Source organism: Glycine max, chromosome 7, assembly GCF_000004515.6.
Source record: "Glycine max cultivar Williams 82 chromosome 7, Glycine_max_v4.0, whole genome shotgun sequence".
NCBI classification, from domain to species: domain Eukaryota; kingdom Viridiplantae; phylum Streptophyta; class Magnoliopsida; order Fabales; family Fabaceae; genus Glycine; species Glycine max.
Window position 1 is genome coordinate 6454733 of NC_038243.2, and position 22888 is coordinate 6477620.

Here is a 22888-nt window from a genome sequence, read left to right on the forward strand (position 1 = left end):
TATTAAAAGTACATTATTTTCTACATCAATTATAATAATCAATATTAAAAATATACTATTTTCTCTAAAATCAATGTGGTATATTAAAATAACATTAGTTCTATCAAAACTAATGTATACCACATCAATTTTTGTCATTTCTTTACCGGTTTTCATTTGTTTTGGACAAGTTCAATCTGTCCGTTGGTTTTCACTTGCTAATTCTTTGATTAGTTTAATTTAATGGACTAAACAGTTAATCAATTTTGAACCAGTCCATCTTAGCTAGAAATGATGTCACCAGTGAGAGAAGTGCAACCAATAATGAAAAATAAATTAGTCTATCATACTTGAAGCTTATAACGATAGCCACATCATGATGAAATTTTTTCTTAACGTGATATTAAATGTTATGACTATTTTTTTTTTTTTAAAAAAAAAATACATTGTCATTTTCAGTTATAGTTTATCCTTCTCTTAGCTTTTGAAATCATCATTTGAATACAATCTTTTTGTAGATAAAAAAAAAAAAAAACTGTCATGTTTGTGGTGTGTCACACCGAGGAAACGTATTTTTCCTCTCCCCAAAAAAACAAAGTACGTGACAAAGGCGTATCTAACATAATTTGTTGGGATACACAGTTTAATTTCTTTGCTTGAAGCCTAGCTAATATGATCATATGTAAAATATGATTGTCAAAAACATCAAAACTTGGTTTGTCAAAAAAATTGTTTTTAAGTTTTCTTCATTAAAAATTATTTATAAAAATACTTGTTTAAAAATTTATTTGGTTCAACTAATCTTTTATGAAAAAAAGTCCAAATTAAATTAGGGCAAACACTACCATTGCATGCATTTTGATTTTCATTGTCCACTTAAAGTGAGTTGGTCGATGTTTAACATATATAAATAAATATATATCCATTCTTAAATTTTAAAGATGAATACACTTTTGTGTATACAGTTTGAAGATTAAATTATCTGAAAGTAAAAATTTATCCTATTTACAGTTATTAATTTTTTCCTACTTATTTATAACTATTTGATTGTACATGGTTGTATAAATGGCAATGCTTTCTTGTAAGAAACATTATATTTATATATAATAAAATTAGGGACTAAATACACATATTTTTAAAAGTTAAAAGGTTAAATTTATCTATTTACAAGTATAGGGACTAAAACTAAATTTGATAAAAAATTATAGGATTAAAAACATATTTTTTCCATAAAATTATATTTAATACAATATTTTTTTTTGTTTTTAATTTATTCCTTTTTATTATCTCTTATAATATTTTACATTTTTTAATCGTTTCCTTTTTTTCTTATTTATATAATTGGTTATATTAATATAACTTCTTTTTCTTATAGCCCAAGCAAATGTGTATCAGATCCGTCTTAGTGCATTGAAACTGGGATCCTTATGTGTATCTGCATATAATTCCAATCATGAAAACATAATTGTTACCTACCATTCCACTAACATTCCCATGCATGAACCATCAACATTTTATGCTACTATATACTTTCGAGTGTTTCCACATAATTCCACCCCAACTGCAGTGGTTATAAGATTGGTATATTTCCCAAAAAAAATTATGCTTCTCATCACTATTTATCTGACAACTATTAGAGTTAGTTAAAATAGTTGTAAAAATAGTTATAGTTAGTTTGTTAAAAGTTAGTTAGTTTCAAGTTGATGTATATATAACTGTGTAATCATTCACATATTCTCATTCTCGGTGAAGATGATGTTTCTTGGCAAGAACAAGTTCGATTTTGTAGATGGTTCCATTCCAAAACCTGCTGTTGGATCTGCTACTCATTCTCTTTGGCATCGCAACGATAACATAGTTGCTTCTTGGCTTTTGAATTCACTTTCAAAGGAGATGCAGGTTAGTGTTTTGCATTGTTCTTCAGCTAAGGCTATTTGGAGTGATCTCAAGGAGTGTTTTGAGGAACACAATGGCCTTCTCATTTTTCAGCTGAAACACGATCTTGTTTCGCTTCAGTAAGGGTCCATGTCAATTTCTTCTTATTATGCGAAGTTGAGATTGATTTGGGAGTCATTGATTGAGTTGAAACCTGCTCACACATGTACTTGCAATGACATCAAATCATGGAGTGATTATGATAAAATGGAATATGCCATGCATTTTCTCATGGGTCTCAATGAAGCTTATTCTTCTATTAAGGGTCAGATTTTGTCCATGGATTCATTCACTTCTATCACCAAGGTGTTTCCTCTTATTGCTCAAGAAGAAAAGCAGAGGGAAATTGGTGCTTCAGCTAATGCTGAGTCTTCTCATGCCTTTGCAGTCAAGAATGATGCTGGTACAAAAAACAAGAATGTTTAGAAAGGTTGCCCAATTTGTGCTCATTGTGGCATTTAGGGTCATACGAAAGCTCGATGCTGCAAACTGATTGGATACCCACCAAATTACAAGAAGAACAAGCCTTTTTCAGCTTGTAAATCAAGCTTCTTCTGGTTTTGTGAATCATGTTTCTACTAGTGAGGTTGGCAAGGATTCCACATCTTCGTTTCAACTCACAGCCCAACAGTATCAACAATTGACGAGTCTCCTTCAGGGTCAAGCATCAAATGTCACACAAAATTCAAATACTACTAGTGGTATGATTATGTTTGCTTTAGAAGTCAATTCTATTTCTAATGCTCTAGTTATGTCTGTCATTTCTATGAATCCTCCTCTACTTAGTGAGTGGTAGTTGGATCATTGATTCTGGTGCCAACACTCATAGGGCATGCTCTTTAACACTTTTTCAATCTTATAACAAATAAAACAGTAATACTTGTAGTAGCTGTTGGCACAGTTACCATTTCTTCCACATTGTTGCTTCACAATGTCTTTTATGTGCCTTGATTCAACTTCAATTTGCTTTGTGTCAATGCTTTATTAGCTCATAGTAATCTGTCAATCACTTTCCTTAAAAATAATTCTTTTATTCAGGAGATGCCTCACTCCTAGAAAATTGGCAGTGGTGATTTCACTAAAAGCCTATATGTTTTGTCCTCCTCAACTTGTTTTGATGACAATCCAAGTACTTATAATTCAGTTTCATACAATTCTCATACGAATTCAGTTTTTTCTTGTCAAAATGTTGTACCCTGTAAGAATGTTTCAGCTTGGCATTCGAGGTTTGTCCATGTATCTAATAAAATTCTTAGACTTTTGAGCAATGAAATTCCTTTTGATATGCCTCATAGTTTTCTACTTCAGATTGTCAAATTTGTCCTCTTGCTAAGTTTAGGAGATTATCATTTACTTCTCTTAATAATATTTTCCACTCATTATTTGATATTCTGCATTGTGACATTTAGGGACCATATGGTAAACCTACATATGATGGGAAACGATTTTTCTTAACTTTGGTTGATGATTGTAGCCATTTTACTTGTATATTTTTACTCACAGACAAGTCTGAGGCTGCTATAGTTATTAAAATGTTTTTTCAAATGGTTAAGACTCAGTTTGGAGCCACTATTAAGTTTGATAATGCAAAAGAGCTTGCTCTGACGGAATTTCTAGCAGAACAAGGAACTCTTCAACAATTTTCTTGTGTGGAGAGACCTCAACAACATTCAGTGGCGGAAAGAAAACATCAACATCTATTGAATGTGGCTAAGGCCTTATTTTTTAGTCCAAATTGCCAATACAATTTTGGGGAGAATGTGTCTCCACTGCTGCTTTCCTTGTCAATAAAGTTCCCTCTCCTATTTTACAACAACAGTCTCCTTATCAAGTGCTTTTTGGTTCCAAGCTAGATTATCACTCTTTAAAAGCCTTTGGCTACCTGGCATATGCAACAACATTGCCATCTACTAGGAACAAGTTCACTCCTTGGGTTATTCCATTAGTCTTTGTTGGTTACCCAAGAGGTTATCAGCGTTACAAGTTGTATAATCTGGAAACTAAACAATGCTTAGTTTCTAGAGATGTGGTTTTTCATGAAACAAATTTTCCTTTCCAGGCAGTAATACCTACTCAAGATATTTCACATTTTGTTGATGACATGGTTATTCCTTTACCTGTTGCTGACAATTCGTCCTCAGATCCTCCTGCTTCAGATGCGATGAATACCAACAACAACCATTGTTGAATCTGCACCCACAGTTGATATTAGTGCAACCTTTGTGCCAGCAGTTCTTTTGAGGAGATCCTCAAGAATGTCTAAAGAGACACCTTATTTGTCTGACTTTGTGTGTTCCAATACTTCACAAACTTATCCAATTCATCAATTTTGTTCCCTAGATAGACTTAATCCATATTACAAGGCTTTTATCAATCTGATTTCTGCCACATATGAGCCTCATTTTTATCACCAGGCAGTTCTTTTTCCTAAGTGAAGAGAACCCAAGGCTCAGGAAATTAAGGCTTTAGAGAATGGTAACACTTGGTCTTTAGTTCCTTTGCTTGATGGAAAGCACTGTATAGGTTGCAGATGGGTGTTCAAACTGAAATACAAGGCAGATGGTTTAGTGGATAGATACAAGGCTTGACTAGTAGCCAAGGGCTACACAGAGCAAGCTGGGGTTGACTTCTCAGATACTTTCTCACTAGTAGCCAAACTTACATCTGTAAGAGTCCTATTGGTCGTAGTTGCTGCTAAAAATTGGTGTTTAGAGTAGTTAGACATCAATAATGCATTCCTAAATGGAGAATTGTTTGAAGAAGTTTACATGGATTTACCTCAGGGTTATAAAACCAGTACTAAGGGTCTAGTTTGTAAACTCAATGAGTATTTGTGTGGTCTTAGGCAAGCCTCAAGATAGTAGTTCTACAAATTTTCATCTACCTTGCTTCAACATGGTTTTGCACAGTCTAAAAATGACTATTCATTGTTCACACATAGATTTGGCTCATCCTTGGTTATTTTACTGGTGTATGTGGATGATATCATCTTGGCTGGACCAAGTTCAGTTACAATCATTGTTCAAATTGAAGGTTCTTGGTTCTCTCAAATATTCTTTAGGCTTGGAAATTGCTAAATCCAGCAAAGGAATCTCCTTAAGTTAGAGAAAATACACTTTATCCTTGCTTGATGATACTGGCTTCTTAGGTAGCAAACTTGCAACTCTACCTATGGATTCAAATCTGAAGCTCGGTCTAGTTGATGGTGATCCTATTGAGGATCCTTCATTGTACAAAAGAATGATTGGCAGGCTGATGTATCTAACTATATATCGGTAGATATTACTTTTGTTGTGCACACGCTTATTCAATATATGAAGCATCATTTGTCTACTCATTTAAATGCAGTTCATCACTTGTTGCAGTAATTGAAATCCACTCCAGGTCAAGGTCTCTTCTTCCTTGCAAATAACAAGCTACACTTGTCAGCTTATGTTGATGCAGGCTGGGGGAGTTGTTTGGATACCAGAAAATCCATAACTAGTTTTTGTTTTTTCCATGGAGACTCTTTGATTTCCTGGAAATCTATCAAACAAGGCACTGCTTCAAAATCCTCAATTGAGTCAGAGTATCATGCCCTATCCTCAGTAGCAAGTGAAGTGATTTGGTTACAACAATTGCTAAAACCCTTAGAGGTTTCTATTGACACAACCATGCTCTTATGTGATAAGTCTACAATTCATTTGACCTCTAATCCTTCCCATTATGAGAGGTCTAAACATATTGATATTGATTGCCACTTCATTCATGAACTAGTTAAGAAATAACTACTCACATTGATTTATGTCAAGACTCAACATCAAGTAGCTAATGTGTTTATTAAGGCTCTGTCTGGTGCAACTTTCCATGGATTCATCTGCAATTTGGGAATTATTCACATATATTCTCCAACTTGAAGGATGATATTAGAGTTAGTTAAAGGAGTTGTAAAAGTAATTATTTCAGTTAGTTTGTTAGAAGTTAGTTAATTCCAAATTGATGTATATACAGCAATCATTTTGTAATCATTCACCAATTTTCAATGAATTCATTTTCTAGTTCTCTCATCTAACGACAACCACCGAAACACTCGCCTCCAAGGGCTGGACTGAGCCTTGTGTACTCATAAGGTGGCCATGTCCCCCTCCCCAAAAATAAAAAAATTAGAAACACACAAACATTTATATATAAAACTACTTAAAAGGAAAGGAAAAACATATGTACAGTATATTTATATAATTTTTATAACAATTTTATGTTCTTCTATTAGTTATAAATCAATTTTTTCTCTTTTTTCTTATCACATTTCTTATTACTTCTTACACTTTTTCTTTCCTCTCTTCTCTTATTGCTCAAGAAGAATATACCTCCCAAAAAATGTATAGCCATCATTTTATTTTTTTCTTAATGCTTTTTAATAAAATAAATTAAAAAAATATTATTTCATTGTGATATTTTTTATAAAAAAAAAAACAGAATATATCATTCTTATTTTTTGGATTAAAAAAATTGTTAACAAAATTTGAGGATCAAATATAACTTTAAAACTTTAAACTTGGTTGATATTAGATATGATAAATAATTTTGATCATTAGAATTATTTGTAAATTATTTTTGTGAAAAAATGTTCATGATGTATTAATTTTTCAATGAAAAGTCTTATCACATAGATTATGAAAGATGAGGTTGCTGATCAGTGACGGATTCAAGACCCTAAATCAGTGGGTGTAAATTATAAAAAATAAAATCAAGATTCAATTATATAAATGTAAATAAAATAAAATATAAAAATATAAGATTTTATTTAAAAATTTGATGAATTTTAAAAAATGAGGGGATGAAAGTGCACACCCTCAAAGTAATGTAGGTCCGCCAGTGTTGCTTATGCTTTCGGCTACAAGAAAGGTGTGTTTGGCGCTGGGTTTATCGTGCTCATTTTAGAGCCTATTCTTTAGTGTCTCAAAGTCATTCACTAGTTGAGTCTCAGTTTTGTACACATTCATAAACAGGTAACAGTAGCACTAAGGTTGATGCATTCTCTTTGCGCCAGATTGGACCCATTTTTAGTGAGGGAGAGAATCAATGGTTTTTATAGTAAGAAAGAGCCAGCAGGGTATGCATCATGTGCGTCGTTGTAACATTTAACAAGAATTATAACATGCCCCATACATTCTCATGCGCCACGCGTTTGTAAATTTTAATACTCTCTCATTTGCAGACCAAGGATTCAAGTCAATTAAGGAAAAAATTATCTTTATCATATTTATTCTCCTGGGGATTATTGTCAATGTCACCCTATGGGAAATTCCATAAACATCATGATGTAATCCAAATCGATAATATTAAAGGTGTTATGGCATTCAACATCAAGTTAGATATGTGTTATTAACTTATTATATTCTCTAATCTAATTTGTATACTATAATAAGAATCACATGTCTTCTATCACACATTACCCATTTTTATATAAATAACACTTTGGTGCAAGAATAAGAAAAACAATAAGTAAAACCAGGGTGTGTGAGGCTGGCTCATTGGTTTGTCGGATCCGACCAAGTTAGACCGAAAAAAGATTGGTGCAAATAGAATTTGGCCCATTTGGGTCGGTCCAATAGGCTCGTCGGGTTAAGTTAGACTAAAAAAACATAGACCTGATATTTTTAATTTTGAATTTATATAAATATAGAGTAAAAAAAGTAAAATGGCTAATATGGTTGGCCCAATGGGCCAATGGCCTGGCTAGACAAGAAAAAGAAAAATTCTATATCTATTCCTTTTTTTCTAATGACACTCCTCTTTCATATAATTTTTTAGTTTTGACGGGTTCAGGCTGAACCCCTGGTGGGTTTGGTTGGCCACGGATTCCGGCCCTTTTTTTACGGTCCAACCAAAAAGAGGGGATCTCTAGACAATAAAAAGAAGAACTGGGGTCAAAGTATGATAACGCGAAAATAAAGAAATTAGTATCGTACCCTAGAAAAAGAAGAGGGAACTAAACTAACAAAGAACATTATAGGTTTCTTTCTGCATTCTCTCTTTCTCTTTTTGTTTTGTTTACTTGTTTGTTCTCTTTCTTTCAACCTTTAACCCTTCCAAACCAACAAATATAAAAATCAACCCTCTCTTCTTCTTCTTCTTCTCTCTCCGCGGGTTGAACTCCAAGAACCTCATAAAACCTTTTCTCTCTCTTACATCACTCTCTCTCTCTCTCTCTAGATCTGTTCAAATCCGAAACCATTTCCGCTCCAATTTCCAAGAGCAAATCCTAACCCCTTCTCTCTGTATGATACTAGATTTCCCCTCCTCAAAGGCGTAGTTTTTGTGTCGATTTGTAAATTCATTCGGTAGCTTAGGTTAGAATTTTTGTGTCAAGTTTTTAGGGTTTTGAATCGGTGAGATGAATCACAACAACAGCAACAACAATAGAGCGAGGTACCCTCCTGGGATGGGACTTGGGCGCGGGGGTTTCAATCCGAACCTGAGCCAGAACCCGAACCAGAACCAGAATCATCACGCGTTCCAGGCTCGGCCGCCGTACCACCAACAGCAACAGGCGCAATATGTGCAGAGGCATTTGTTGCAGCAGCAGCAGCAGCAGCAGCAACAGCAGCAACAGCAGCAGCAGCAGTGGCTGAGAAGGGATGCCAACGCCGTCGACGAGGTTGAGAAGACCGTGCAGTCTGAAGCCGTGGATTCGAGGTGCGTATGTTGTGGTTTTCGTTATATACGGCTTCTGCTTGATGTGTGGTTTGTAATTAGGGCTAGGGTTAGTGTTGAGGTGTTGTTGTTGGTATGCTTAGTTTATGTTGTATGGCTTTCTGTAATGTGCTTGCTTGGCTGGTTGGTTCGGTGGTTTCTGATTTTGTAGATAATGATGAAATGGTGAAAGCTTTGTATGAAAATTTCATTGGTTTGGTTGCTTGGGCAAAACTGCATTGGCCAACAATGTCTGTGTTTGCATTGTTGAGTGGAGGATTTTCACTTCTCTGTTCTTGGGGTGTAGCTTTTTGGTGATGCTATTGTAGCATCCAATGGTGGATGTGGTTATAGTGTATTTCCCAGTGTTGTTAAGTAGGTGCTGTAGCGCTGCTAAGTACTATTGCATTGTGGAATTCATGAGGATCACAAATGCATCAACTATTTGCACCTTGCATCCTGTATCCTTGCAGCTTGCGGCCATGGGTCTTGTGGTTGCCGCTTGCGGCCATGGGTCTGGTGGTTGCTGCTTGCATCCTGCATCCTCATGTCATCTCCAGCGAGTTAATATTGTGCCAATTTTTATTTTCACGCAACTCAAATTTCAAATGCCATGTGAATGCGACTTCTTCTATTTGCCTGCAATGCTATCTGTTATATGATATAATGGGTTATTGGATTTTCGTGATCTGCCATTGATCACACTGGTATTGCTGGCACCTGTCTGGCTGTCTTCATTTGGCATCTCTATATTAAAGAGATCCCATTGTCTGTCTAGCCTGATTGTGAGGTCCCGTTGTGGTGCTGCTGGCTTTCTTTCTATGTGCTGCTGCTTGTGCTCTTTTCAGAACTGTAATGCATGTCACTTTTACCTTGTTTTGCATGACTCCCTGTCTTGTTGGATTTCCATGATCTGCCATTGATCACACTGGTATTGCTGGAACCTGTCTGGCTGTCTTCTTTTGGCATCTCTAGATCAAAGAGATCCCATTGTCTGTCTAGCCTGATTGTGAGGTCCTGTTGTGGTGCTGCTGGCTTTCTTTCTATGTGCTGCTGCTCGCTTTCTTTCTATGTGCTGCTGCTTGTGCTCTTTCCAGAACTGTAATGCATGGCACTTACCTTGTTTTGCATGACTCCCTGTCTTGTTGGATTGCCCTGTGAAATATTTATCCGAGTGGACAATTCATCGTAAAAAGAAATGACATCAATGATCTATTTTTATTTGGGAATTTACAACAGTCTTGTTGCTCTTGGCAGTTGACATAACCATACTCTTTTCCTTTTATTCATTTATGCTTGTTAGATATTTGTTATTTGTATTTAAGACTTTTCATTACAATTTCAGCAATATAACTAATAAATGTATCTTAAATTGTGATTATTGAAACCATGGTTATCGGATTTTGCATGACCTAACCTGCTTTTATGCAAGATCCTGTTGCTCCATAATACAATATAGATTCCTGCAATTCATATGCAGTACAGATGATTTTATGTACAATTTAGTGCCCAAAACAATTCTAAATGTGATCTGAATTGCTGTGTCTCAGAATTGAATCAAATCACATGAACTGTATTACAATTTTGATAATGATGGTTGAAACTTGTTCTATTACTTATCTGTTTATGATATGAAGTTTATAAACTATTAGGATTATTAACTATGAGTTATTTTGGTGAAATTATGAGTTTACAATAAGTTGGAAATTGTACAAATCACAATGTATGGTTTTGTTCTTTTACTGCTAGATGTAGCTATTTTCTTGTTAGTGGTTTAGTTATTTCAAAAGGAAAGAGAATCCTCATTTGTTTTTTTGGTTTTCCGTTATTAGTTCCCAAGATTGGAAAGCAAGACTAAAGATTCCACCTGCTGATACTCGCTATAAGACAGAGGTATGGTCATGGAATAACATCATTTTATGCCTCAAGTTATTTGTTATGTGCCTTTTGTGTTAATCACGTATTCATTGAGATCCTTAGAGCATTACACCTTATTTGTGAGATACTTCTAATTCCTTACTTTTTGTTTTTGCATATCCTTATAAATGTTTGGTGAAGATCATTCTTGTCATAGAATTTAACTGGAATTTCATTGAGATATTTGTCTTTTTTTTAGTGCCTTGTACAGATTTACTTTCAGTTATTTAGACTACAATTATACATGTAGAATTTACAAACTAGTTCAACTATTTGTACTTTGTCTAGAGCAGTGTTATCAATGGCGAAATGCAAAAACTGGCGGAAGGCCAAAGTTATGCTCTATAAACATGCCATTGTACCTTATGGCGCCGCCATGGCTGGCCTTCCTTCACAAATTGCCTATGGCGGTTGGCAAAAATTCCGCCACGGTGGTGTCATAGCCGCTATTTTACAACACTGGTCTGGGGATTTAGTAGATGTACTAAATTTTAACAACACTGGTCTAGAGATTTAGTAGATGTACTGAATTTTAATCCTTGTAACTAGTGCAAACAATGGCATTTACCCCAAGTTTTAAATTTCTGAGTGTGGTGTTATTATATTTTACATATAAATAATTGCTTAATATTTCTAATATCTACTTGAAAGGCATAATAAATGATACCATCCATTTATTAGTTGTTTTAGCTACTATGATTACGGGTTTGTCATTAACTCATTATTAACTTCTATTTTATAATTTGCCGCCTTTTTGTTCCTCAGGATGTAACGGCAACTAAAGGAAATGAGTTTGAGGATTACTTTTTGAAGCGTGAGCTGCTAATGGGAATATATGAGAAGGGTTTTGAAAGGCCTTCTCCCATCCAAGAAGAAAGCATTCCAATTGCTCTTACTGGTAGTGACATTCTTGCTAGGGCTAAAAATGGAACTGGCAAAACAGCTGCATTTTGCATTCCTGCATTGGAAAAAATTGATCAGGACAATAATGTTATTCAAGGTGTGATGTCCTCCTCTAGTCCTCTTACCTTAGTCTAAGCATATCTGGTAGCCTGTTACTGATTGTAAGCAGTGTTCTTCTAAAAAAAGAAAATGGGATTTGTGACTGGTAAGGTTCAACTAGTGTTGCAGTACAAGCTGCTGGGAGTTGAAGTTTGAAGGGCACATCAAGTTGGTTTTTATATGTTCTTACGTTTTTGTCATGAAAGATACTGAAACTTTTATAACTTACTAGTTGATTGTATTTAGTTTCAGTCTTCACTCGGCACAACAAACCTAAGATGTGACCATACACAGAATTGAAGTAATATATTTATGAAACAATGTTAAATTCAGAGTTTATTTATCTTTTCTTTTATTCTCTACAGGACATCTGGTTTTAATAAAAGCTCTATGTGTTAGTTACAAGATTTTGAAATTTCCTTTAAATTAATGGATATCTTGTTGATTCTCCTGAAAAGTTATTTTAGTTGAAGATGGATGTGTGGATACATGGGTTTTATTGCAATAGTTGAAAATAGTTGCGATATATTTTTGGTGGCATTGTTGATTCATGATTCTGCATTATCTTTAGTTATTTCGTGGTTGTTGGCTTTTTGAATAAGCACGATGATTTGCTTTACCCATGTTTTGAATGTTTTCTATGTATTTTTTTGTCATGCAGTTGTTATACTGGTCCCAACCCGAGAATTGGCATTGCAAACTTCTCAAGTGTGCAAAGAGCTTGGAAAGCACTTGAAAATTCAAGTTATGGTTACAACAGGTGGTACCAGCCTGAAAGATGATATACTGCGCTTATATCAACCGGTTCATTTACTAGTTGGAACTCCAGGAAGAATATTAGATCTTACCAAGAAAGGTGTTTGTATTCTGAAAGATTGCGCTATGCTTGTTATGGATGAGGTAAACACATTTCACCTGTAAGTCACTCATTTATATAATTTGGTTGAGACAGATGAACAGTTTGGAAAACATTTTCATATTTAAAGAGATTTAGGAAGTCAAAGGTAAGAATGGTGATTGGATCTTATTCGAAAAATATGATCTGATGTGCATTTATGTTTCCTTAATTTTTTGTCCAATTTGCTAGGATTAGGAATTTGTATTCCAAAATGTTGTCAAATTGGTAGTGGAAGCAAATGCCTCTGTTCATTGATTTCAAATTTATGTTTTAAATATTGAGCATAATATATTATCTTTTCCATTATTTGTGCATGTTCATTCTATGGCACTTTTAAGATTTATGTCTTCAGTAGTAACAGTTACTTATCAGTCTGAGGCTTTACATAGCTTTTTGTGTTTGTCAGGCCGATAAGCTTCTGTCCCCAGAGTTTCAACCATCTATAGAGCAGCTGATTCATTTTCTTCCTACAACCCGTCAAATCTTGATGTTTTCAGCCACATTTCCTGTTACTGTAAAGGATTTCAAAGATAGGTATCTTCAAAAGCCTTATGTCATCAATCTTATGGATGAGCTAACTTTGAAGGGTATTACACAATTTTATGCATTCGTGGAAGAGAGACAGAAAGTCCACTGCCTAAATACTCTATTTTCTAAGGTTTGCTTTTTCTTTGTTCTCTTGATTTTTTATATGCTGCCTGTGAATATGATGCTGATGCTGATGATGGCTTCTATTTCAGCTGCAAATAAACCAGTCTATCATCTTCTGCAATTCAGTGAATCGGGTTGAACTACTTGCCAAGAAAATCACGGAACTTGGGTATTCATGTTTCTACATTCATGCAAAGATGTTGCAAGACCATCGTAACAGAGTGTTTCATGACTTCCGCAATGGTGCATGTCGAAATCTTGTTTGTACTGGTATGTTGCTGACACTTTAGCATCATATTAGTGGGCAGAATGAAGGGTTTTTTTTCCTCTTCTGTTGCTTGTGAATGATACCTATCCTACCAGTTATGGTTGTGTGCAATATTTATTAGGTTTGGGTCCATTTTCCTTTTGCGATATTATTTGCATTTTTGTTTTAAAAACAAATTTAGTAATCAATAATTGTATAATCTATATTTGTTTGGTGCAGTGTTTGTGTCATGATTTATTAGTTAATCTGTATATTAAACTCTTGGTTAGATTTTCTACTTTTACAAATACTGTTGTAATAATTAAAGTTTTTCATAGATTTATATGTGAAACTTTTGCAGATCTTTTTACTAGAGGAATAGACATTCAAGCAGTTAATGTTGTTATTAATTTTGATTTTCCAAAGAATGCAGAGACTTATTTGCACAGGGTATGTTTGATTTGTGCTCACTCCGTACCTTCCTACCTAATTCATTTTCTATGATACTAGTTTTGTATACATGTTCTAAAGGATGCTCTGCTAATGACAGGTTGGTCGTTCAGGGAGGTTTGGGCACCTTGGTTTAGCAGTGAACTTGATTACCTATGAGGATCGCTTTAATTTGTATGTAATTTACATTTGAATCGATTTTTTTTGAAGATATTTGCTGTATGTTTTCTGACGCATTCCATCTTTTGTTCAGATATAGGATTGAACAAGAACTTGGAACTGAAATAAAGCAGATTCCCCCACAAATTGATCAGGCAATTTATTGTCGGTGATTGGCTGTAAATACCATGGTTGTGTTTACAATTGTGGCTAATAGCAGTGGTGAGTGACAGGATTTATGTTTTCCGTATTTATGATGGGCATTCCCAAATTAGAGTTCTGATCTTCAAAAGTTGAGATAAATATGAATAATTTTAGGTGTAACTGCAAGTTGGTTTCAATATCTTTCTCACGAAGGACTTGGATATTGTAATTAATTTCTTTTAAGGATGAAATAAATGTGGTGATCAGCCAAAAATATGTAGTTTTCTTTGTTGTCTTTTCATGAAACTTCGATTTTGGTTTATCTTCATTTTAAAAATATTTTGATGAAGTTTTGCCTGGATACTTTACATGTATTAAATACGTTCAGGATTGTATATACCCTAAATGAGAAGGGCTAGCAACAAACTCTAACACATTCCTCCTAATGCACTCTATTATTGGTTAGAATTGATTGAAAACTACAAAATCATGAGTTATTTAATAAGATGTTGGATCCATAATTTTTTTTGTAATTTCCAATAAATTTCAACCAATAAGAGAGAATGTGTTCAAAATAGTGCTAGAGTGTGTGTTGCTAGCATATCATGCTAAATTCATACGGTAGTTCTATGCAGTGGTATATGCCTACACGTTTTAGCTCATGGTTTATTACCGATGTAGCTGCAGTTGCCGTTGTTGACATGTGTGCATTTCTTGCAGGTTAGTGTGACCGTGGCTCAAGTAGGTGGAAGAGGATTTGCAGAGCTAGTGACAAATTGTGTATTATTGGAACCTGGCATGAGAGGATGCACTGTCGAAAACTGGGTATTATTGGACCCATTGTTGAGTGCTTTCGGATTAATGCTGGTTTTAAGAGCCCTGAAACATTATTGGGACCTTTAAAAAGTTTAATAACTGCCAGATAGTTGCTTGGTCCGGTTTGTGTTTCTGTTGATTACATTTGCAGATCGATCATTTTAAATAAATCTAAATAATTTTAGTGTGTTTGGACTGATTTTGAAGTGGTGTAATTAATGTTTTGACGTTTGTATTTGAAAAGCAAGTTAGTAATGTAACTCAATATAAATTATTTTATCTAACACAAAGACTATGAAAGTTGCTTTAACTCAATTAATTTTGAATATAAAATCAATTTTCAATGGAACCAAATATGTGAATTTATCTAAAATTATGTTAATTTCTATTTCAATATGATTCTAAAAAATTTAACATGAAACTAAACACACTTAGGGTTTAGCTTTGGTTGAATATGTTTGTGAGTTGTTGTGACTTTTTATACATGTCTTTGGCTTTTATGGATAAAAATAATAATTTAATAAATTGTTTTTATTAATTTAAACAGGTTGTATCCAAATTTTTTCTTAAATTTATATAAATATTGAACTAATCCTAAAATCTTAATATAATGGTAGATAACCAAAATGTAAGTTTTTTTTTTAATTTCTCAAATTTTTTCTATTTTCTTCTAAACTAAATAATAAGAATATTTACCCTACAAAATGTATAATGAAAGTATAAGTAGATATATACATAGTTAAGGAAAGATATGTTATTATTTTATCTTTATCAATTTCTTATTAAACAAGATGTTATATTTTATTGCTAAGAATTAAATTTGATTATCATTACATGAAAATTACATTCAAATGACTAAATTCATTTTGAGTTATAATTTCAAATACTAAAGAGTTATCATGTTACAACTTTAAAAATTAGATGACACCTATGTGACATTCAAGTGTCATATAAGTGGATTACATCATCAATGAACATGTTATGTTATAAGCACACTTTTAAAAATTAGATCAGACTGAAATTATCGATTCAATAAAAAATTGGAACTATAACTGTTTGATCAAGTAATTGGATCTTATGTACATTTGACTTAATCAAATCCAATCAAAACATGGTGAAAGTTGGTCTAACTCAACCGCTTGGTCCTAAAATTAACCCAATTTGAAGTGTAATGATATTTCAAACACTGGATCTCTTAATTACTAAAAAAGATGCTCATTATTCTATGTAAGTGCGTTAAGTAGTGTCCGGTGTAAAAGTTATATATATCATTGGATATGTTATTATAATTAAGTAATGGTGGAAAAGATTTAGGTGTAGGCTTGACATAAAGCATCAAATAAAAACTGTATTGAATTTTTCTTGGATAAAAATAGTTAAATTTATCCTTCAAAATGTGAGACACTCATAATTGGTTCCTAGATGTGCAAAAAGTGATAAATTTAGTCATTGAATGTGTAAAAAATATGACATATTAGTTTTATTATTAAATTTATGAGATTATTTTGTCATTACGATGTAACGTTCAAGAATAAAATTGATAATAAATTATATTTTTTTACGATTAATTTGACGTTAAATTGTAAAGTTCAAATACTAAAATATCATTAAATTGTGTGTATAACTACTTTTTTTTACATTCAGAACCTAAATTTGATTTTTGTACATATTTCATAATCAATTTATCAACATCTCATACTAGAGGACCAATTTGCCTATTTAGCTATTTTTTTATTTAAAGTTGCGATTATTTCTTTTTTTTCTTTCATTTTCTAAAATTCCCAAATTCTCCTTGTGAGGCATCAGCATTTAGTACTCATCTGCGTGTCTTCGTGAAAAAACCAAAGAGGGATTTAGAACACAACAGAGGCTCCTCTTTGTGGCGCGAATCTGAACCACCGTCACAGAAAAAAACGAAGATGGCTAGTGGTAGTTTGAAGAACATGTTGAGTGAAGCAATCAATAAAGGAGTGGTGGAATCACGAGCCAGGATCTTCGGCCACCAATTGAACCCCACTGGCCAGCAAACTCCTCACAAGCTTCTCCGCATGAAGCTCTTTGGTGAAAAAGTCGCTCAGTGGTACCCTCACGACATCAAGAAAGACGATCCTCTTGTCATGGCCCGTCAAGAACAAGAGTACACACATTTTCATTTTTTATCCATCGTAATTTGCTTGCACGGGAATGCCCACTACCTGTTTGTGTTTATGCCTCTGTGACGCTGTTCTTTTGTTTTGTTTTGTTTTGTTTTTCTGGAGTTTTCTGGCGTGCGAGTTTATGGGGTTTTGTTATTTTGGTTAATCGATGGAATGGTAGCGTAAAGTTCCCTTTTTTCTGCTTTGGGGTTTGATCATTCAGTTCTTCATTTAATGGAGAAATTGTATGTTAACCTGAAACCCGGTTTTAATAATTTCTTTTAAGCTGTGGTATGTGAGCGGGATCAGTTTAGGGATTGAATGCAGTGGTATGGTGTGGATGGCAATAGCAATGTTGGTTGCTCTGCACTTGGTATGAACTGCTCAATATGTTGACGCATTATGATTTGGTGAATGACAAAACTTAGTAGGTTTAATTCCTTATTTAATTAACAATAAGAGTCTGATAGAAGGAGTGAGTTACAGTGTATGTTGCTAGTACTTTTCTTCCGTGAATAAATGGATATTACTAGTCTCTTATTGTTGTCTTGGTGGGATTATTTTCAATCTGAAGGTAAAATTTTACCTTCTGAATTTTTGTCCCATTTTGTAGATATGTTTATGTTACCTCTTTCCATTGTATGTCTTTGAACTTAGTTTACAGCTTTCAAAATACAAGGGTAGAAAGAACAGATTTGATGTGAATTATATTCTGTTTAGCTAACCTTCCTCTACAAGTTAGCAGTGTTGTTAAATGGTGGCGCTATGGCTGCCATGGTGGAATGGTGTGGCAGTTTTTTGCCATCTGCCATAGGAAATTTGTGAAGGGAGGCCCACTATGAAGGCACCATAGGCCACAATGGCGTTTTATACGGCGGAATTTTGGCCTTCCGCCATTGATAACATTGCAAGTTAGAAATATTCTTATACTGGTGGCTGATGAATGTTTCTGTTAAAACTTTAGTGCACTACTTCTTTCTCAATGTGAAAACTTGGATATTTAAATAAGGGGAATTGCGTTTTTGATTTCCACGGTGAATTTGACTAAGTTGTCTTGCATCAAGTGCATTCTAGTAATGCTAATTTATGTTAGTAGAAGGATGTTCTGTATGTTACAGTCAGAATCTTTGGTAGCTTTTACTAATTATCTTACATTGACTTCCACTCATTCAACATTTGTTATCATGTTCTTTCTAGACGCTTATCAAAGCTTGAAATGTTGAAGCGGCGAGGAAAAGGACCACCCAAGAAGGGCCAAGGAAGGCGTGCTGCCAAACGCAACAAATAAATTATACTTTCACCTCTCTCTTTCTCTTTGGAATTATTTTGTGGGTACTCTTTTGAGTTTTACTTTTTTTTATCAGAATGTAAACTAATGCATTTTAGAGTTGAAACCACTAGCCTAATTTGGTTGAGGTCTCTGTTCTCTATGTGCAATTAAATTTTCTGATATTGATTCAGTCTATCTTGGAAGTTGGAATGCAACCACAAGGTTATAAATTATAAAGTACCCATTTTCTTATTTTGTTAGTATTATTGTCGGAGTTTTAGATGAACTGAACTCTGTCACTATCGAGAAGCCGGTGCCTATCTCATTTTTATCGGGCAGACATGTTTCACTCATTTTGTCGTTCTTAATTAGGGTGTGTGGGATGTATATGGACGGATAATATAAATAGAATAATGCATCGGTGTACTATCAATTTTTGAGCATCTAATAAAATAATAACGAAGGATTGAAGAAATGTTAGATTGGTTGTCTCTTAAAAAAGTAAAAATCATCACTTTTTTTTTAATTAAAACTATAGTCCCTAAAAATAACATTTGTAGCATGCCCATATCTCTATTTGGAAACTGGAAGCAAGAAAATTATTGATTTGAAATGGACCCGAAGGACAACTTCATAGAAGCATTAGGGTCGACCTAGTGGTGGGATATAGGATAGTATGCATGAGATCATAGGTTTGAATCTTAGTATGATCATTGTTAAAAAAAATGTCAAGTTCACTCGTGGATGTAGGGAGTTTTTTCAGTGAATTGTTTGACAACAACTGAGCATGATAGTCTAAGTTGATGATGATGCTTATAGAGACTCTATGCTTAACTTAGTAGAAAATTGAATGACAACAATGTCTTGTAGTTTTATAAAATCGTGTCCCAATTGAGTCTCTTTGGGGACCCATACAATTACCACTAAAACAAACTCATAGAAATTTCATGATAATAAATTACTCACTAACACATTACTCAACAATCATATAGGGCACATTTTGAAACCCGTTGGAAAGGCTGTGAATAAACGTTCGTCAATGGATCTCCCCTTGCTTCTCCGAACGGCCATTAGATTTGCCTCATAAAATGTGCTGTAGCAAATCGAATGGATCTCTAAACGTGCACATAATTATCAACAACCTTAACTCATGTTTGCAAACATCACCATTTTGCCACTTAAAACAGAGACCGTTCTTCACACCATTGGTAAGCTTCACTATGGTAGAGGCATATACACTAACATGTAACATGTACACCATATTGGTACTTTAATCGAATATACATTATTATTTTTATAAACAAAAACATCTTCTATAAATATGCACTTATAAAACTTTTAGACGTAAACAAAAATATACATAAAATATTTACACAATAATTTTTCAAAAGATCATAAAACATGTGTCATGACTTGGTATAAAAGAGTACACACTATTTGTAAGCAAAATTTAGAAGTAGTCATGAAGCCAGCTTCATTTGGATGCAAGATCACAAAAGCATTCCAACAAATCTCTTTCTACATAACAGACATATTTCCTTTGATGGTTTTTGTTGCAGGTGTGGTCTTTTTCAAGAGTCTATACTTCATTTATTGAGGGATTGATCTCATGCGAGAAGAATTTGGAGTCAGCTCAATATTGATGTGTTGCAGCATTATATTGGCGATGACAGGTCATGCTGGTTGAGAGCAAACAATATTAATGTGCCAAAAGGAATTTTCTGTTTGCTATTACTTGTTGGTTTCTTTGGAAAAGTCGAAACAATTTGATTTTTCAGGACCTTACTCAACAAGATATATTGGCAATTAAAGAATCAAAATTTCACTTTATTTGATGTTAGAGTGAGTTTGGATAGAGAATTTTAACTGAGGAAAGTAATTTATCAGAGAATTTGAATTTCTGTAATTTAGAATTCATTGTTTGGATGTTTTTTTATGAAGAACTTAAAATTTTCGAATTTTAAAACCAAATTTTAAACAACTAAAATTTGGAATTTCAATTTCCTTCTAAAATGTGAAAAATTGAAATTCTCTTCTTACAGTCATCTTCAAGAAACATTGTTAAACTCCTAAAATATCGATCAGGTATGAGCGCACACGTATAACTAATACACTAATCATATTTTTTCTTTTTTTTTCATTTATTTTTTCATCCTTATAATTTTAATTTTTTTATCCAAACACAAAATTTTAAAAATAAAAGAATTTCAATTGAAGTATTTGAAATTTTTAAAATTTTAAATTTTTTAAGAATTTTAAATTTGTGTGTTCAGATGCACTCTTAATGTAATTGACATTTTCAACGTCAACATCATCTCCTGCTTCCAATGATGTTCCTTTTTTTTCCATTCTCTTGCTTCTGTTATCAATAGTATTCCGTCTTTTGAAGTTGTTACTTTGTGGCAAATTTCCCCATCTGGGGTAGTTTTAGAAACTATTTCCCCAGATGGGGTCGTTTCTAAAATAATTACAGCATGGGGCAGTTTTTTACGTGCATGCAAGACCCAAACCGCCATTGGTAATGGCGATTTGGTGTCAGTGAGCAACCCGCCACACCCAGTGGCGATATGAGCCTAATCCGCTAGCCGTAATGGCGATTTGCAGAAGCCATTAGGAACCGCCAGTTTGACTGGCGAGTTCCAACAGCTGAGGGTGCCTGCCATGGCAGTGAAGGGCAGAGCGCGTCGCGTCAGTCAAGGCCAAATCGCCAATGGTAATGGCGATTTGCCTTGGCCATGGATCGCCAACATGGCTGGCGGGTTGCTCCTAAATATGCTTCTTCCATTATAAAAGCTCAGTCCGAGAGTGCACCAGCTACGCTTCCTTCGTGGCTCAGTCCGAGAGTGCACCAGCTACGCTTCCTTCGTGCCTTTGCTTCCATTGATCCTTCCATTGCTTTGCTTCCATTGCTGTGCTATTTTCTTCATAAGTTTCTCAGTGCATTTTTGTTATTTTGGTAAGTGATTCTTAAGTTTATAACTTTAGTTGATAGGTAAATGTCAATATTATTTAAGTTAGGTTTTAAAAATAATATATTATTAGTTATGTTATATATATTTAGATATATGTTAGGTTAGTTATAGTTAAATTGATATATATTATTTTCTTTAATTATAGTGGTATATTATGATTTAAGTTAGGTTCTTATGATTTGCACGTTATATATATAGATATATGTTAGGTTAATTATGTTACAAATTTGAGTTTGTATATTATGATTTGTAGGTTAGTTGTATTGGATTTATTAATATGATTTTGTTAACATTTTTAAAATTTGTATGTTATTATTTGTGATAAAATGATTTTTAGGTTAATTTTAGTTATTATGTTATTATTATTTGGTTTAGATTTATTAGGTTTGTATGATATTATTTGTATTTTATATATGATATTTTTAGGTTTAGTTAGAATGTGAATATTATTTAATTGACTTATTTATAGTTTTTATTGAAATATATGATATTTTATTAATTATATATATATATATATATATACATATATATATATATATATATATATATATATGTATATATATATATACACGTTCTTTAAATTATTTATTCCATGAAATTTTTTTGATTTAATACCATTTTTTTGTGTATAATATTTTTGATTTAATTTAAATTTTAATAATTAGAAAAAAAAATATGGTCATTTAATTAAATTTATGTACGTATTTTAATATTTAATTTTGTTATGTATAGAGTATTTTACTTAGTAAATTAAGTTTTTTTGTGTAAAATTTATGTACGTGTAACAATTTTTAATTTTATTATGTATTTTAATTTGGTCATTTATTTAAATTTTTGTAGCTATTTAATTTTTAATTTTGTTATTTGTAGACTATTTTAGGTAGTATTTTAAGTTTATTTGTGTACAATTTATGTACGTGTTTAAATTTTTAATTTTGTTATGTATTTGAATTTGGTAATTTATTTAAATTTGTGTAGGTATGTAATTTTTAATTTTTGTATTTGTAGACTATTTTAGGTAGTATTTTATGTTTTTTTGTGTTAAATTTTTGTACGTGTTCCAAATCTATGTATTTTAATTTGGTCATTTATTTTAATTTGTGTAGCTATTAAATTTGTAATTTTGTTATATGTAGATTATTTTAGAACATTTATTTAAATTTGTGTAGCTATTAAATTTGTTAATTTTTTTAATGTAAAATTTTTGTTGTCAATTTTTTGTATTATATTTAACTTTACAGCATCAATGGCATCTTCATCATCATCTTCATCTAGTATACACATTAAGTCTGGTCCAATAGAAGGAGACGTCTTATGGCTGCAACCTAAACATGTTTCCGAACATGTTTGGAATGGAGAAGCAGACAGAAAACTACATATCAGACGAGCCGTACCCATGTATCAAGGACAAGAAGAAATACCAGAGGAAATTATTCCTCTGCTTCGCCAATCAGGATTCTATTGGATAATGAAAATGGGGTACCTGAAAATTAATTCTTCATTAATTACAACCTTTATTGAAAGATGGAGGCCCGAGACACACACGTTTCACTTGAGATGCGGAGAGGCTACGATTACTCTTCAAGATGTGTCAGTGTTGTTAGGTCTTCATACTGAGGGGGCACCATTAATTGGTCA

General features: G+C 33.2%; 2 protein-coding genes across 3 annotated transcripts; both read left to right on the top strand.

Annotated features, from left to right (window-relative positions):
• The first annotated feature begins 7835 nt into the window (after positions 1-7835).
• On the top strand, positions 7836-15064 carry LOC100800861 (DEAD-box ATP-dependent RNA helicase 8). Of its 2 annotated transcripts, none has more exons than XM_003528814.5 (10): positions 7836-8592; positions 10422-10482; positions 11272-11506; positions 12170-12408; positions 12813-13064; positions 13147-13327; positions 13666-13754; positions 13855-13928; positions 14008-14135; positions 14778-15064. In XM_003528814.5, the coding sequence occupies exons 1-9, from the start codon at positions 8291-8293 to the stop codon at positions 14084-14086; spliced, it is 1512 nt and encodes a 503-aa protein (XP_003528862.1). In that variant the 5' UTR covers positions 7836-8290; the 3' UTR covers positions 14087-14135; positions 14778-15064. The 2 variants fall into 2 exon arrangements, with proteins under 2 accessions (XP_003528862.1, XP_025984956.1); XM_026129171.2 differs by lacking the exon at positions 7836-8592 and adding an exon at positions 9477-9690.
• A 1652-nt stretch (positions 15065-16716) lies between these two features.
• On the top strand, positions 16717-18530 carry LOC100801934 (28S ribosomal protein S33, mitochondrial-like). The gene is made up of 2 exons (NM_001361206.1): positions 16717-17010; positions 18206-18530. The coding sequence occupies exons 1-2, from the start codon at positions 16793-16795 to the stop codon at positions 18294-18296; spliced, it is 309 nt and encodes a 102-aa protein (NP_001348135.1). The 5' UTR covers positions 16717-16792; the 3' UTR covers positions 18297-18530.
• Positions 18531-22888: the final 4358 nt, after the last annotated feature.

Coding starts and splice junctions, on each gene's coding strand:
- LOC100800861 (XM_003528814.5), top strand. CDS start 8,291: ATGAATCACAACAACAGCAACAACAATAGAGCGAGGTACCCTCCTGGG. Junction 12,409..12,812: donor CTATGCTTGTTATGGATGAG/GTAAACACATTT, acceptor TGTGTTTGTCAG/GCCGATAAGCTTCTGTCCCC. Junction 13,328..13,665: donor TCGAAATCTTGTTTGTACTG/GTATGTTGCTGA, acceptor AAACTTTTGCAG/ATCTTTTTACTAGAGGAATA.
- LOC100801934 (NM_001361206.1), top strand. CDS start 16,793: ATGGCTAGTGGTAGTTTGAAGAACATGTTGAGTGAAGCAATCAATAAA. Junction 17,011..18,205: donor ATGGCCCGTCAAGAACAAGA/GTACACACATTT, acceptor TGTTCTTTCTAG/ACGCTTATCAAAGCTTGAAA.